The sequence below is a fragment of the Saimiri boliviensis genome, chromosome 5 (genome assembly GCF_048565385.1).
Source record: "Saimiri boliviensis isolate mSaiBol1 chromosome 5, mSaiBol1.pri, whole genome shotgun sequence".
Classification (NCBI taxonomy): domain Eukaryota; kingdom Metazoa; phylum Chordata; class Mammalia; order Primates; family Cebidae; genus Saimiri; species Saimiri boliviensis.
This window is the reverse complement of record NC_133453.1, coordinates 24,600,466-24,616,708: the sequence shown is the minus strand read 5'-3', so window position 1 is coordinate 24,616,708 and position 16,243 is coordinate 24,600,466. Positions and strand designations below refer to the sequence as shown.

Here is a 16,243-nt window from a genome sequence, read left to right as displayed (position 1 = left end):
TCAACATGGTGAAACCCCGTCTCTACTAAAAATACAAAAAATTAGCTGGGCATGGTGGCGCGTGCCTGTAATCCCAGCTACTCAGGAGGCTGAGGCAGGAGAATTGCCTGAACCCAGGAGGCGGAGGTTGCGGTGAGCCGAGATCGCGCCATTGCACTCCAGCCTGGGTAACAAGAGTGAAACTCCGTCTCAAAAAAAAAACCAAAAAAAACAAAACAAACAAAAAAAACACTATTCGTCTGTAGTCTTAGTAATATGGCCTGTGGCGCCTCCATCTGAGGCCTCTAGTTGAACCTCAGTTTTAGCCGTTCTGTAGAAAAACGAACTCTCTCTCTGAGATGTTCCCGAGGCCCTCCAAAGCACATTTTATGTGTACTATGTAGCCTATCTATTTTAAGTTAGACCATCCCATATGTACTTCTGAAATTTGTTAAGAGCCACCTAGCCAGTTCTGTATAATTCAGCAAAAGACACTTGGACTTATTTACACGGAGTGAAGACCACTGGGTTTAAAGAGGTATTCATATTTCCACACTATCTCCTTTTCCTCCTTCATTTCACTGCACAGCACAGTCCAGACCCCCAGAACTGTGTTTTCTGGAAGCATCAACTGAAATGAAGAAAATCAGCCCATCTCCTCCCAGTCCTGTCCCTGCCATCAATTGCACCATTTCAGGATTTTACTGAAGTTCTCTCTGGCCCGGGGAGCTGGCCTCTGCCTTCCCTCACCAGCATCACTAAGTGGTATCTTGTTTCCTGACTGATCCTGGCTGATTTCTGCCTCTAGGGCTGGCATTAAGGAAGCCTGTAAGAGGCAGCAAAGAATCCCATTAGTCTTGATCCACTTGTCCTTGAATTAATCACGTCTTTTTCCTTCTTGGCTTCAGAGGAGCCTTTTCCTAGATCAGTGGAGGCGCTGAGAAATTCAGCAGGAGGTGTCATCCCCACACCACTGGTTTTGAGGTGTTGCCTTGTCTGTTCATTCTTGTCTATTAGAAACTCAATGCTTTGTGACATTCCATCCTCTTTTTTGCAAAGGGGAGAGAACGAAGTCCAACCTTAGATTTACTCCATCCTCCCACTTCTCACCAAGCAGAATTACCAACGTAAAAAGTGGCTTGGAAGTTTAAAGAGGGTTAATCAGAGGAGTCTCTTACATGTGTGTTTTGCTTTTGTGTTGTGGTTTCCTCTGGGGTCTCAGTGAAGGAAATGAATTCCTGGCCATAGCAGACAGTGTTTAGAAGCCTGTGAGTCACTGTCTTTTAGGCATTGTGTCAGTCAACAGTTATTTGATTTTGCAAGATCCTCCGCACACATTTCTCTCCCACCTGCTATTCCACAGATTTTGAAGCTCTTTTTCTCTTTTTTTAAGCCCTCCTTTTGGGGGCAAAATACAATATACAGAAAAGTTCATACAACAATTTACAGCTTTAGCAAAATATTTTAAAATAAACACCCATGTAACCATGACCCCAAGATTATGAAAATAGTATGTTGTAGAAGCTTTAATGTTTTGCCTTTCATGTATAGATCTACAATCCACCTGCAGTTTATTTTTGTAAATGGGGCAAGGTAAGGCTGAGGTTAATTTTTTCCATATGGATATGCAGTTAGCTCAGCACCACTTATGGAAAAGATGGTCCTTCCACTTACTGCTCTGCACTGCCTTCTTTCCAATATGATAAACTTGATGTAAAACTACATCTAAGACGGGGCGTGGTGGCTCATGCCTGTAATCCCAACTCTTTGGGAGGCTGAGGGAGGTGGATCACCTGAGGTCAGAAGTTTGAGACCAGCCTGGCCAACATGGTAAAACCCCATCTCTATTAAAAATGAAGAGTAAATGCAAGAGTAAATAAAAAGGCAAAAAAAAAAAAAATTAGCTGGGCATCGTGGCGGGCACCAGTAATCCCAGCTACTTAGAAGGCTAAGGCAGGAGAATCACTTGAATCTGGGAGGGGGAGGTTGTGAGCCGAGATCATGCCACTGCACTCCAGCCTAGACAACAGAGCGAGATTCCATCTAAAAAAAAAAAAAAAAAAAAATTCATCCAGAAATGTGTAAGTTCAAAAATAAGAGTCCTGCATTCTCCTCCCTCCCACCCTTAGCCCTACCTCCTAGAAGTAATCGGAGGTAGAGCTATTACCTCCTAGAAGTAATAGGAAGCCATTTGTAATTTATTCTCTATGCGTACAAATATATGTAAATATACATCAAATATGCTCTTACAAAAATGTATCAAATTCTTCCTACTGAAAACGGCTCACTTCATATGATGTATTGTAGCCATTGTTTCATACTGATTTACCATTAAATTTTTTTTTTTTTTTTGTGAGAGAGAATCTCTCTGTTACCCAAAATGGAGTGCAATGGTGTGATCTTGGCTCACTGCAACCTCCGCCCCCTGCTACCCGTTAAATTAAGTTTAGCCCAATGCTGCTTCCTTACATATTTTTCAGTCAGCCTAAAAGTTTCTCTGTGCAGAGTGAATTGTAACCTAACTGGATTGGTAAACAGACTGGGAACTACTTCGTAACAAGTAGCCAAGTCTGAGGCAGTTCCTGCAGCACATTTCAGCCAATCACACGTGGTCAATCACTCACACTGTGTTCAAATAAGGCAAATGTGGAGCTGCAACAAACCGGGCTGTTTCTGTCCTCACGTCCCTTTTCTGTATGTTACTTTCTTTATTCTGTCCATAAATGTGATCCAACCATGGGGCAACCCTGGAGCTGCTCTGAAGCTCTTCTGGTTGTGGGGGCCGTCCAATCTACAAATCATTGTTTGCTTAATTAAACTCTGTTAAATTTAATTTGTTGAAAGTTTTTCTTTTAACATACTTTATCCCACTTAAGAGTCGTCAAGTAACTACTCCAGCCTTTATGCGTGTACTTCCGGTGTAAATGTTCTGTGACAGGTCCATTAATAACTAGAACGAGCCAGGCATGATGGCTCACACCTGTAATCCCAGCACTCTGGGAGATCAAGGCGGGTGTATTATGAGGTCAGGAGTTTGAGACCAGGCTGTCCATGGTGAAACACTGTCTCTACTAAAAATACACAAATTAGCCAGGCATGTTGGCAGGCACCTGTAATCCCAGCTACTCAGGAAGCCAAGGCAGAAGAATTGCTTAAACCCAGGAGGCAGAGGTTGTGGTGAGCCGAGATCGCGCCACTGCATTCTAGCCCAAGCAACAGGGCAAGACTCTGTCTCTAAATAAGTAAATGAAGCCGGGCGTGGTGGCTCACGCCCGTAATCCTAGCACTTTGGGAGGCTGAGGTGGGTGGATCAACTGAGGTCAGGAGTTCAAAACCAGCCTGGCCAACATAGTGATACCCCATCTTCAAAAAATAAAAATATAAATAAATAAATAAATAAATAAATAAATAGAATGATTTTAAATGGAATTCAAGGGGAGAAGGTAGACAGGAAAGAAGGGTTGCCTGACTCAATTTCCCACACTCTTACTCTTTCGGGGCATCCAGGACCGCTCCTGAGGGGTCAGCTCTTGCCTGTGGCCCTGGGCTCATAGGGCTCTAAACAATGCTGTTCGGGCCCCACTCTTGTCTGTGACCATCAGGGGCTTCTTGGAGAGCAGGCTCTCTTGAGGCACGAAGCAAAGGAACAATGCCCTGATAAACCCTTTCTGTCTCCAGCAGAAGATGAATTTGGAATGATGCTTGCACCTCGCATTTCTTTCAAGAATAAAATGTTCCATATGCCCCAAGAGAACTGGTTAACAGCTACAGGAACTCCTCTCTGGAGGCGACTTTTAACTTATTTATTTTTCTCAAGGCAAAGAGTGAATGTTGAGAGCTCCTGAAGAGCAGGGGTGAGTCAGCAGTGATTTTTTCTGAGTCTTTTATGGGGACACGTTACAGTTAACATTCTCCACACTGGATGATCCTCTAATAGGGATAGAAATTTATGAGCCCACAGATAAGACAAATTGAGACTTTAGGAGAGGGCTGAGTCTCTGAAGTCACTCAGAGCTGATTTCATGAGTGCTATTTGTACATCCTCAAGCTTGCTATTTAAAGAGAATTGTTCAGTTTTGACAAAATTGCTCTGAACATGAACAATTTCCTCCTATTATGGAGTGCCTCATCTTCAGCTGCTTATTGCATTTCTACTCATGCATTCCCTCTTCTCTTGCTCTCTCTCTCAGACCCCCTGAAGGCCAGAGACGTAGGAGGCTCTGCAGCAGAGGGCGTGGGGGAGGCAGCGTGTTTACTAAATGATGATCCAAATTAGGCTCTAGCGCCAGCCCAGCATGGCTCACCTCAGTTCTGCCTGGACTGCCCCAGCATGACTGACTCAACCACTCCCCAGGTCAGTCAAGTACCATCCTGCTTGGCTGAAAGGCACAGTCTGAAAAGGGAGGACCCTTTTCAGGGGTGAGTGTTTGCTTAAGACTCCTTCCACTAGTATCCTTTGTTTATACTAATATGGGTATGTTTTTGTTTTGTTGTTGTTTTTGAGACAGAGTCTTGCTATGTTGCCCAGGCTAGAGTATGGTGGTGTGATCTCAGCTCACTGCAACCTCAGCCTCCTGGGTTCAAGTGATTCTCCTGCCTCAGCCTCCTGAGCAGCTGGGACTACAGGCATGCGCCACCACGCCCAGCTCATTTTTGTATTTTCAGTAGAGACCGGGTTTCACCTCATTGGCCAGGCTGGTCTCGAACTCCTGACCTCGTAAGCCACCCACCTTAACCTCCCAAAGTGCTGGGATTACAGGTGTGAGAAGCCACCCACCCTAACCTCCCAAAGTGCTGGGATTACAGGTGTGAGCCACCGTGCCTGGTCATGTTTTTTGTTTTAATGTATAGTTTTCTGGAGGCAGCCATTGTTTGGGTGGAGAGCTTTCCAGACCACATCCCCAAAATGTAGTGCATTTTCCTTCTGGGGGAAAAGGGACTTGCCCCCCTGGCCCCTTGCCATTCTTCTACCCTAACCTACGGGGGCAGAGAGTACATGAAGCCTGTGGTGGAAGTGAAACATCTTGAGTACATCTCACTCCCTTGGTGGGCCTCAAGCTGCAGTTACCATGGCTGTAGTGGTTTCATTGTGCCCAAGCTAAATAAAAAAATCTTTTTTTGAGACAGTTTTGCTCTGTCACCCAGGCTGGAGTGCAGTGGCATGATCTTGGCTCACTGCAACCTCCGCCTCCCAGGTTAAAGCAACTCCCAAGCAGCTGGAATTACAGGTGCACGCCACCACGCCTGGCTAATTTTTTTTTTTTTTTTTTTGTATTTTTTGTAGAGACAGGGTTTCACCATCTTGGCCAGGCTAGTCTTGAACTCCTGACCTTGTGATCCACTTGCCTCGGCTTCCAAAGTGCTGGGATTACAAGCATGAGCCACCACACTCAGCCCAAACTAAAGAAATTAAGGAGAAAAGAGATGGGCATATTTTTAAGGGAAAGGAAAGGGCAGATCTTTTGTAGTTCCTTGTGTATGGCGGAAGAAGAGAGAGGATTGAAAAGGCAGAAAGAGACATTGAAATCAGGTAGCAGCAGCAGCAGCAGCATCTCAACGATAACACTGGCCACTATTTAAAAACATCCACTAAAAATAATAATAATAATAATAAAACAAATAAATAAAATTGTCCACTAGACACTTCATGAAAGTTATTTTATCCTCCTGAGACCCTTAAAAGGTGTCTAGTATACTCATTTTGCAGCTGAGGAAAGAGACCTAGAGACTTGAATCTTGTGATGCAGTAGACAGAACACACATCTAGATGTCACTTAATGGCTATGTGACCTTGGGCACGTCATTTGACCTCCTTGGGCCTCAGTTTCCAGTTTGGGCTACATTATCACTAATGCCTTTTTCTGTTCTGACATAACCGGACTGACCTTATAAAGCAGAGAAACCCAAACACATAAAACACTTTATACCATGGAAGGTAGCAATCCCCTACTCAGCAGATATTCCCACTGACATGTCAGGCTCTTGTATAGGTCCTGGGAGGCAGAGGTGAACAACATAAGCCCTGTCCTCATGGAATTGACTTGTGGTGACCTTGGGTGGTGGTGGTTGTTTTAAAATAGACTATTTTGGGGGAACAGTTTTAGAGTTATATAAAAAATTGAGGAGAGAGTAGTTTTTGTATACCCTTACCCAATTTTCTCTGTTGTTACAATTAATAAAGCAAGATTAAAACTTTATGTTTTTAATCTTTTTTTTTTTTTTTTGAGACGGACTCTCACTCTGTTGCCCAGGCTAGAGTGCAGTGGTGCGATCTCAGCTCACTACAACAATCTCTGCTTCCTGGTTCAAGCAATTCTCCTGCCTCAGCCTCCCAAGTAGCTGGGATTACAGGTACCCACCACTGCACCTGGCTAATTTTTGTATTTATAGTAGAGACAAGGTCTCACCATCTTGGCCAGGCTAGTCTCGAACCCCTGAGCTCATGATCCACCCGCTTTAGCCTCCCAAAGGGCTGGGATCATAGGTGTGAGCCACTGTACCTGGCTGGGTTTTTTTAATGGTAGTTTTTTTTTAGATTATAAAAGAAACACATGCTTATTACAAAAGATAATTAGAAAATGCAAAAATGTATGCAAAATCAATTTAACTATTCCCATTACCCACTACTTTTTGCTTTTTCTCCTCCTTGAATTTACATATTCAGAGCTGGATTAACAGATTGGGGAGGATAAAGCAACAACTACCTTTTTTCCACAAAAATGTGTGAGACGTGATGACGTAAAGCACATGGTCAGTCACTGCCCCCATAGCACTCAAAGTCTGGAAGCTCTTCCTGGAATCCTGGGAGGGAAGAACTGGGCGGGACCTTGGCGACCACTTGTAAATAACGGTGGTGGCTGCTGGGAGGTGGGGAGGTGGTTCTCCATGTGGGGACTGTGACTTCCCTAAAGTCATACCACGGGGTAGTTAAAGAGCCTGGCCCACACCGAGTGCCAGGGCCCTGATTCTAATTCAAGTACATTTTTTAATGTGCTTTTTCAGTGCAGTAAATATTATAATTTCGAGTAGTACAAGCTAGCAAATAGGACAACTAACCTTGGGGTCAGACAGACCGATTTGAGTTTTAATTGCTGTGTGACACTGAGCAAGGTTCTTAACTTCCCTGAGTTTCTTTTTTCTTTTTTTTCTTTTTTTTTTCTTTTTTTTTGAGACAGGATCTCACTCTGTTGCCCAGGTTGGAGTGCAATGGTACGACCATAGCTCACTGTAACCTCTGAACTCCTGCGCTCAAGCAATCCTCGTGTTTCAGCCTTCTGAGCAGCTAGGACCACAGGTGTGGGCCACCATACCAGCCTTACTATTTTTGTAGAGATGGCGTCTCGCTATATTGGCCAGGCTGGGTAGAACTCCTGGGCTCAAAGAATCCTTTGCAAGTGAGACTCTGCCAAGAAAGAGAAGAAAGAAAGAGAGAGAGAGAGAGAGAGAGACAGAAAGAAAAAAAAGAAAGAGAAAGAAGGAAAGAGAGAAAGAAGGAAAGGAAGAAATAGAGAAAGAGAGAGAGAAAGAACGAAAGAAAGAAAGAAAGAAAGAAAGGGAAGTATCACTTGTCAGAGGTCCCACAGCTAGTAAATAGCAGAGTTCTGTTTTGAACCCAGACTGATTCCAGAGCCTCTAAGTTCCTAATCAATCATTACCTGAGACTTCCTCTCTTTTTCTTTTTTCCTTTTTTTCTTTTTTCTTTTTTAGATGGAGTCTCACTCTGCTGCCCAGGCTGGAGTGCAATGGTGTGCTCTCAGCTTGCTGCAACCTCTGCCTCCCAGGTTCAAGTGATTTTCCTACCTCAACCTCCTGAGTAGCTGGGATTACAGGTGCACACCACCATGCCCGGCTAATTTTTGTATTTTTAAGTAGAGATGGAGTTTCACCATGTTAGTCAGGCTGGTCTCGAACCCCTGATCTCGTGATCTGCCCACCTCAGCCTCCCAAAGTGCTGGGATTACAGGCATGAGCCACCGCACCCTCTGTCACCAGGGTGGAGTGCAGTGGCATGACCTCAGCTCACTGCAACCTCCACCTCCTGGGTTCAAGCGATTCTCCTGCCTCAGCCTCCTAAGTAGTTGGGACTATAAGCTGTGCCACCACGCCCAAGTAATTTTTGTATTTTTAGTAGGGACAGGGCTTCACCATGTTGGCCAGGCCAGGATGGTCTCAATCTCTTGACCTCATGATCTGCCCACTTCAGCCTCCCAAAGTGCTGAGACTATAGGCACGAACCACCATGCCCAGCATCTTTTTCTTAGTAATGAAGATAATAATCATTCCTATCATAAAGGATAATGAAAAGTAGATGAGAACATCCATATCAAATACTCAGACAGTGCCTACCACGTGTTACCTTCCAACAATTGTAACCATATGAAGTGCATAGCTGTCTGCAAGTTGTTTTTATTTGATTTGATTTATATATTTTTTTGAGACACGGTCTGTCTGTCACCCAGGCTAGACTGCAGTGGCATCATTACAGCTTCCTGCAGTCTCAACCTCCCAGGCTCAATGATCTTCCCACCTCAGCCCAGGTATATAAGTTGCTTTTAATGTAAATGTGAGGAAAAGTGAACAGGTGCAAAATTATTTGAGACATCAATATTAAGCTTTGGGAACGGAAGCTACTTGTTACCAGAGTTCTGATTAGAATCAGGGCGACAATGCCCTTCAGCTCTTATGGTCTTTCTTGATCCTCAAATCATAGATTCTCTCTTACACTCTTATTCCAGTAGTTCTCTGAGCTTTTTATCCTCTGGATTAGAGCCATGCCCTGAAAAATGGAAGCAAAACTTCCTAGTGTGTGTATTCTACGTGAAGAAAGATCATGTGTCGAGTCCCCAGAATACACCATCCCCGCCCCGGGCTTCAACCAGAAATCTAATTCTTCCCTGCTGACCCCTTTGAGAAACCTGGACCAACAGAGAATTGATGGTGGGTAGAGGGTTAGATGTTGGAATTTAAGGGTTCAAACCCAGATCAGGAAGCTGCCTAACAGCCTAGAGTGGGGCCATAGGAGTGGGTTCTGAAATGAAGTGGAAGGCAGGCCATCAGCACTCAGCTGGAGCAGAAAACTTTCCCCCAGCCTTCCCATCTCCTGACTTGCCTCAGAGAAGGACAGGCTCTTCCCCATCAGCAGCCGGCAGAACCATCCTCTTTTTCTTCAGAGCTCTGATCAGTTTGAAATTGACTTCTTTTTTTTTTTTTCTGGAGAGGAGTCTCGCTCTGTTGCCCAGGCTGGAGTGCAGTGGTGCTATCTCGGCTCACTGCAACCTCCGCCTCCCGGAGTCAAGCGATTCTCCTGCCTCAGCCTCCTGAGTAGCTGGGACTACAGGCACGTGCCACTATGGCCCGCTAATTTTTTTTGTTTTTAGTAGAGACGGGATTTCACCATGTTGGCCAAACTGGTCTTGAACTTCCAACCTCGTGATCCGCCCACCTGGGCCTGCAAAGTGGTGGATTACAGGTGTGAGCCACCGCGCCCAGCTTTGTCTAACTTCTTTTTTTTTTTTTTTTTTTTTTGAGACGGAGTTTCGCTCTTGTTACCCAGGCTGGAGTGCAATGGCGCGATCTCGGCTCACCGCAACCTCTGCCTCCTGGGTTCAGGCAATTCTCCTGCCTCAGCCTCCTGAGTAGCTGGGATTACAGGCACGTGCCACCATGCCCAGCTAATTTTTTGTATTTTTAGTAGAGACGGGGTTTCACCATGTTGACCAGGATGGTCTCGATCTCTCGACCTCGTGATCCACCCGCCTCGGCCTCCCAAAGTGCTGGGATTACAGGCTTGAGCCACCGCGCCGGGCCTATTTGTCTAACTTCTTAATGTGGCTGAGTATACGATTGTTTCCTGCTGGCCTGCAACTTGTTCTGGGAGTGGAACCTTGGATTTTAGTCACCACTGTCGCTAGCATCCTGTACAGGGTCTGCCACTTTCAGAGAGTATAATGCAGAGGGGAAATAAATGAGATTTGGAGTAAAGACGGGGTTTCACCATGCTGGCCAGGCTGGTCTCGAACTCTTGACCTCCAGTGATCCACCCGCCCCGCCTTCCAACGTGTTAGAATCCCAGCCGTGAGCCACCGCGCCCGGCCCCACGAACATTAAGATTTAAGCGCCTCTCTAAGCCAAGCGCTGTGCATCGCCCGGAGGAACTCGTACCTTTGCAGGATTTTGTGGTATATGTGAAATAATTTGGACATGCTTATGTTATGGTTGTCGGTAGCCATAGTTTGCGAATCTGGGTAAACCTGGCTGAGAGACGCCTTCCAATCGCAAACATTTCTCAGAAGGCCGCCGGAAAACGACCGAACCATAGAGCTCAGTTCCTAGCTAGGCCTCCACCAGCCACTTCCGCCCGTCAGCCTAATACCGCGCCTGCGCACCGCTTCTCTTCCTTTCTGGGCTCGGACCGGCAACATGGTGAGTGCGGGTCCCTGCGCGGCGTAGCTCCCTATCCGCCTGCATCTGCCCTTGATTTCTTTGCCCGCACCCGTCCACTCTCCTGCCTTGCCCTTTGTTCTCTCCTGTCTCCATGCCCTCGCAGGAGACAGCACTCTCAGACGCTGGCCAAAGCGGAGGGGGCGGGGGCGCTTTGGCTGGGCCTGGCGCAACCCGGAAGGGTGAACACCGGACCTTGGGAGCGCGCGGCCAGCCCTGGGCACTGGTTTTGTTGGGTTGAATTTGGGGAAAACTGGGTCACATATCAGTGAAGAGGAGGAACGGTGTGTGGAGGCGCCGAGGCCTGCCTGGGTTCCAGGTCTAAATATCACTGGTTTCTCCCTTCACTCTAAACAGGCCAAACGTACCAAGAAGGTTGGGATCGTCGGTAAATACGGCACCCGCTATGGGGCCTCCCTCCGGAAAATGGTGAAGAAAATTGAAATCAGCCAGCATGCCAAGTACACTTGCTCTTTCTGTGGCAAAGTAAGGTGGTCTCTGGGGTGGGGAGAGGGAGGGAAGGTTTCTTTCCCAAGTGAGGCCTAACTTCAGGGTAGTTCATAAACCGTCTGCTGGTGAACAGTTAGACTTACAAGTTCTGTTACGAGTTTTAAGATAAAAGTATTGATGGTAACTTTAGATTTTGTGAAACGTTTTTTCATTGAAAGAAAACCTCTTAAAAGTTAATGGATAAAATAATAACTTGACAGAGGACCCCCCCTCCCGCCCTAGCCTAAGCCAAACCTGGCTTGTGGGAAATGATTCCATCGGTTTTGTCTACTGATGTTTCTGTACCAACCCCAAAGATGTCTAGTCTGTGCATCTAATACCATTCTACTTGTTCTGCGAGGGGTTTTTGTTTGATAAAGGTTTGAACGTTTACTATGTGCACAACACTGCATTACAGCAATCTTTGTTTGTGTTTTTGAGGGAGGAGGTGAGGCTTTCACATCCCTGACAATAAGGCGAATCCAAATTTAGACTTCTGGATGCTTGTAAGATAAAATACTTGCTTCATGGTGAAAACTGGTTCTCTTTTATAGACCAAGATGAAGAGACGAGCTGTGGGCATCTGGCACTGTGGTTCCTGCATGAAGACAGTGGCTGGCGGTGCCTGGACGTACAAGTAAGTCTTATTTCCTTGTATTTGGAGATGTGTGGACCACATAGGCCCGAATTCCAGGTTGTCACTGGATGGGCTAGTTTTAATACTTTCTCAGGACTGAGAGAATAAGGATGCCTTTGTATTTTCAGGATTCTTCCGCGGTGGTTTATTTTCAGTTATTGAAAGGATAAACACAAAACTGAAATAGAAGTCGGAAATCTGATACACACATTACTTAAGAATTTGTTGATTACCGGGCACATCCTTGTGAACATGGTCATGACAGTGTGCAGGTCCGTTAGTGGGGCTGAATCTGTACTGAACGTTGATTTACACTGCAAGTTTTAATGAAAATAGATGAAGAGGTCAGTTAATTCGAAACTGTATTTGGAAACTTCAGGCCGTACTAAGATTAGGACCACCACAGTTTTCGTCTTCTAAACAGTATTATACTTCTACGGGTTTGTGAATCTGCAACTCAATGTTGCCTGACAGGGCCAGGTGGTATTGCTGAGAAAAAATTATCGATGCTGGTTATTGCTTGCTTTGACTCCTAAGTTTTATCCTTTTAAGCTGCCCTTAAAGATGTCTAGTCTTGGAATTCATTGCTGACCTGAAGGGTGAAGTGTTTGTCCTGTAGTGTCTAGACCTGTGTTGTACAAAGCACTAAGCACATACATGGCTAGTGTAATTAAAGAATGGAATTTTAAAATTTTAGTCAATTTAAAATTAAACCAAAGCAGTGGAAAATGTTGAAATACATGTTAAATCACCTTGTAGGGGGTTTTATTAGGACAGAATGGAAAATGGGAACTAGAGTGCTTTCTTGATTCTGGTAGGAAAGTGAATTAGCATTTATATACTCACCCTAGAGGGTGGTGAGTTTCAGGTATAGTTCCTGAATTTTGTGGTAAAACTTTTGTAGTCATTTCAATAGCTGTCTTTCCCAGAGGCACTTTATCGTCTGCTCTATTGCCTTAATCATTGTTCTCACTGTACCATCTTGTGATTTATTCATTTCTTCTGGTGATCTGTCCATTCTCTTTTAACAAGTTCAGGTCAGCCTCTTAACAACCATTTCTTTATTGTGGGTGGAGGGGACAGGGAATTAAAGCTTGCTTGTCCACAACTGAGTTACTTCAAAAAAAACTCCGATTGAGAAATCAGATGTGCATGTCTAATTCTGCAAGACCCAGGAGGCATGGTTTTAAAGGATGCTGTCATGTAGTTTAGAAGCTACTAATTTCCAAGGAGTAATCTAATGTTGGTTAGATCTTCGGATTGACTGCAGCAAAGTATTGGTAGAGCAGTCTATCTTAGTATAATTTTTTCCAGGAAAATAAGGGAAGACATTAACATAAAAACGAGGCAGATGTACTTATTTGCTATTTTCTATGTTAACATGCTTAATTATGTTGGAAACTGAATCTTTCTTTCCAGTACCACTTCCGCTGTCACGGTAAAGTCCGCCATCAGAAGACTGAAGGAATTGAAAGACCAGTAGACGCTCCTCTACTCTTTGAGACATCACTGGCCTATAATAAATGGGTTAATTTATGTAACAAAATCGTCTTGGCTTGTTAATTTTTTTAGACATTCTGATGTTTGCATTGTGTTAATACTGTTGTATTGGAAAAGCATGCTGAGATGGATTGTTGTAATTTAGTCTCTCTCTTTAAGTAGACAAAAAAATGCGGCATAAGAACGTAAGCCTTCCAAGTTAGATATGTGTATTAGCTTTTTATAAGTCTGCTCCTGCTACTTTGAATTTGAGATACATTGGAGCGAACTATATAAACTTTAGTTTTTAAATTACAGTTAATATTTTTTGATTTTGAGATGGAGTCTTTCTCTGTCACCCAAATTGGAGTGCAGTGTCCTGATCTTGGCTCACGGCAACCTCCATCTTTTAAGTTCAAGCGATTCTCCTGCCTCAGCCTCCCAAGTAGCTAGGATTACAGGCATGCACCACCACGCCCAGATAATTTTTGCATTTTTAGGAGAGATAGGTTTTCACCATGTTGGCCAGACTGGTCTTGAATTCCTGACCTCAATTATCTTCCTGCCTTGGCCTCCCAAAGTCCTGGGATAACAGGTGTGAGCCACCAGGCCCAGCCTTACAGTTAAATATTTTTTTTTTTTTTTTTTTTGAGACGGAGTTTCGCTATTGTTACCCAGGCTGGAGTGCAATGGCACGATCTCGGCTCACCGCAACCTCCGCCTCCTGGGTTCAGGCAATTCTGCCTCAGCCTCCTGAGTAGCTGGGATTACAGGCACGCACCACCATGCCCAGCTAATTTTTTGTATTTTTAGTAGAGACGGGGTTTCACCATGTTGACCAGGATGGTCTCGATCTCTCGACCTCGTGATCCACCTGCCTCAGCCTCCCAAAGTGCTGGGATTACAGGCTTGAGCCACCGCGCCCAGCACAGTTAAATATTTTTAAAAAATGTTTCTAGGCTGGGTGTGGCGACTCACTTCTGAAATCCCAACACTTAGGGTGGCTGAGGCAGGTGCATTACTTGAGGCCAGAAGGTTGAGACCAGTGTGGCCAACATAGTGAAAACCTATCTCTATGAAAAATATAAAAAATAACCAGGTGTGGTGGTGGATGCCTGTAATCCCAGCTACTTGGGAGGCTCGGGCACAAGAACAGCTCGAATCCAGGAGGCAGAGGTTGCAGTGAGCCAGAATCGTGCCACTGCACTTGCCTGGGCTACACTCTTGTCTCCAAAAAAAGGTTTCTGAAGGTAAAATATATACTAAAGGATAAATACATACTAAAATTATACTAAAACATTAACTTTCGGTGTTTCGTTTAACCTACAATGTGTTGGCGTCTTCAGGAAACAGTATGAAAGTAATTTTATGTTAAATGTTGCAAATGTCCACCATTCTCCCATTTTTTAGTTTGCACATAAGGATTTGTAGGATTGATTTCAGATTGACAGACAGATGGTTGTAGTAAAAAAAAAAAAGTACCTTGGAATTCAAGAATTATTTTAAGCCTGCCTTTGACACTTTTATGCACTTCACTGCCAATTTTGTCTAACTTCTCAACCATCTGTGGTATGGACTCCTCAGGCCTCCTAATTGGCGTGGTCTTTTATCTCTTCCAGAGTCAGTAATCCTTTATGGATGCAAATCTAATCTGTTAAGAATGTGGCTTTACTTAAGAAAAGAGAGACCAAAAACAAAAATATTTTTTAAAAAGAAAAAGAGAAAAAGAAAAAGAATGTGGCTTTACTTGATCTTTAGGACAGAGTAAAAACCTTTGATTTGGGCTGACCTATCACATTTTTTTGCCCATTACTGGCCATTGCACACACGTGTCCCTTCACCTGTACTCCTGCGTTGCCTCTGGCAGAAACATCGCTATTGCAAGAGAATACTTAATGGGGTCAAGCAGTTACTGGACCCATAGCAGTAACTAGTAACATTTGGATCTCATTTGTGTCACAGAATGGTACCCCTATTGATTTTGTACTGTGAAGCAGGTACTGTGGGTCAGTAGGGGTAGGACCAGGAGTGACAAGTCAGGATTTTCAGGCTTTATAGGAATGACACTGTTCTCATAGGAACCTCCAGGTGAATAACCAGGATTTCATATAAGCACAGGGAATTGAATAGGTGGTCTAATGCTGTGGTTAAAAACACCAGCTTAGCCAAATTGCCTAAGTAGTTGGGTGACCTGGGTTAAGTGACAAACTCTGCTTCAGTTTCCTGTATAATCCTGGCAGTAGAATAGAGTATAATCAGTGAAGTACTGCTTTTTGTTTTCTGAGACAGTCTCACTCTTGTCACCCAGGCTGAAGTACAGTGGCATGATCTCAGCTCACTGCAGCTTCTGCCTCCCGGGTTGAAGCAGTTCTCGTGCCTTAGGCTCTGAAGTAGCTGGATTACAGGGCTGTACCACTAAGCCCAGCTCATTATTGTATTTTTAGTAGAGACGGGCTTTTGCCATGTTGGCCAAGCTGGTCTCGAACTCCCAGTATGAAGTGATAAACCAGCCTTGGCCTCCCAAAGTACTGGGATTCTGTAAGCCACCTCACCTAGCCAAGTAATTGCTTTTTTATGACAGTTAAGAGGAATGGGTGGGGGACAGCTTACAGACCAGTGAAAGTGTTGAGATAAATGCTTTCATACCTAAGGAAATAGTGATTTTTCCAAGATCATAGGGAGGCAGGTGATGTAGGTAGGGCTGAAAATGAGGTTTCTGACTATTCCATGATACCTTGCTGTACTAGTCTGCCTTCTATTCTATGGACTTAACAGTATTCCTTGCCTGCCTCTTCCCATGCTAAAGATGCCCACCTTTGTTTTGTTAAGTAACTTCATCCCCTGGCTTGTCTTCACAGTGGTTTTCTGAGCCTTTGACTATAAATCATTTAATTGAACGTTGCGTTGGGATATAAAAAGTGAGTTAGGCTTGTGTTTTTCACCAGGCCATTTCATGGCATCCTAACTACGTGGGTGGCTGTGATAAATGTACAGATAGAGAGCAAAGACAGAAGCACATTTCATTTCAAGCTGTCTTGGGTATGAAGTTGAGATCTGGGGAAACGAGATTTGTTTTGTCAGCAACAGGCGAGGTGTGGAGAGCTGCGACTGAAGGGATTTGGGAAGCTGCGACTGAAGGGATTTGGGAAGGACCTGTTAATTAAGTTTGGAAATAATACATCACCTTTGGAATGCAGTAACCAGAACAAAGCAATCTGT

The 16,243-nt window shown here is 44.4% G+C and overlaps 1 protein-coding gene across 1 annotated transcript; it reads left to right on the top strand.

The window, feature by feature from the left end:
• The first annotated feature begins 10,342 nt into the window (after positions 1–10,342).
• RPL37A (ribosomal protein L37a) lies at positions 10,343–13,091 on the top strand. The gene is made up of 4 exons (XM_010336348.3): positions 10,343–10,401; positions 10,777–10,905; positions 11,463–11,545; positions 12,965–13,091. The coding sequence occupies exons 1-4, from the start codon at positions 10,399–10,401 to the stop codon at positions 13,026–13,028; spliced, it is 279 nt and encodes a 92-aa protein (XP_010334650.1). The 5' UTR covers positions 10,343–10,398; the 3' UTR covers positions 13,029–13,091.
• Positions 13,092–16,243: the final 3,152 nt, after the last annotated feature.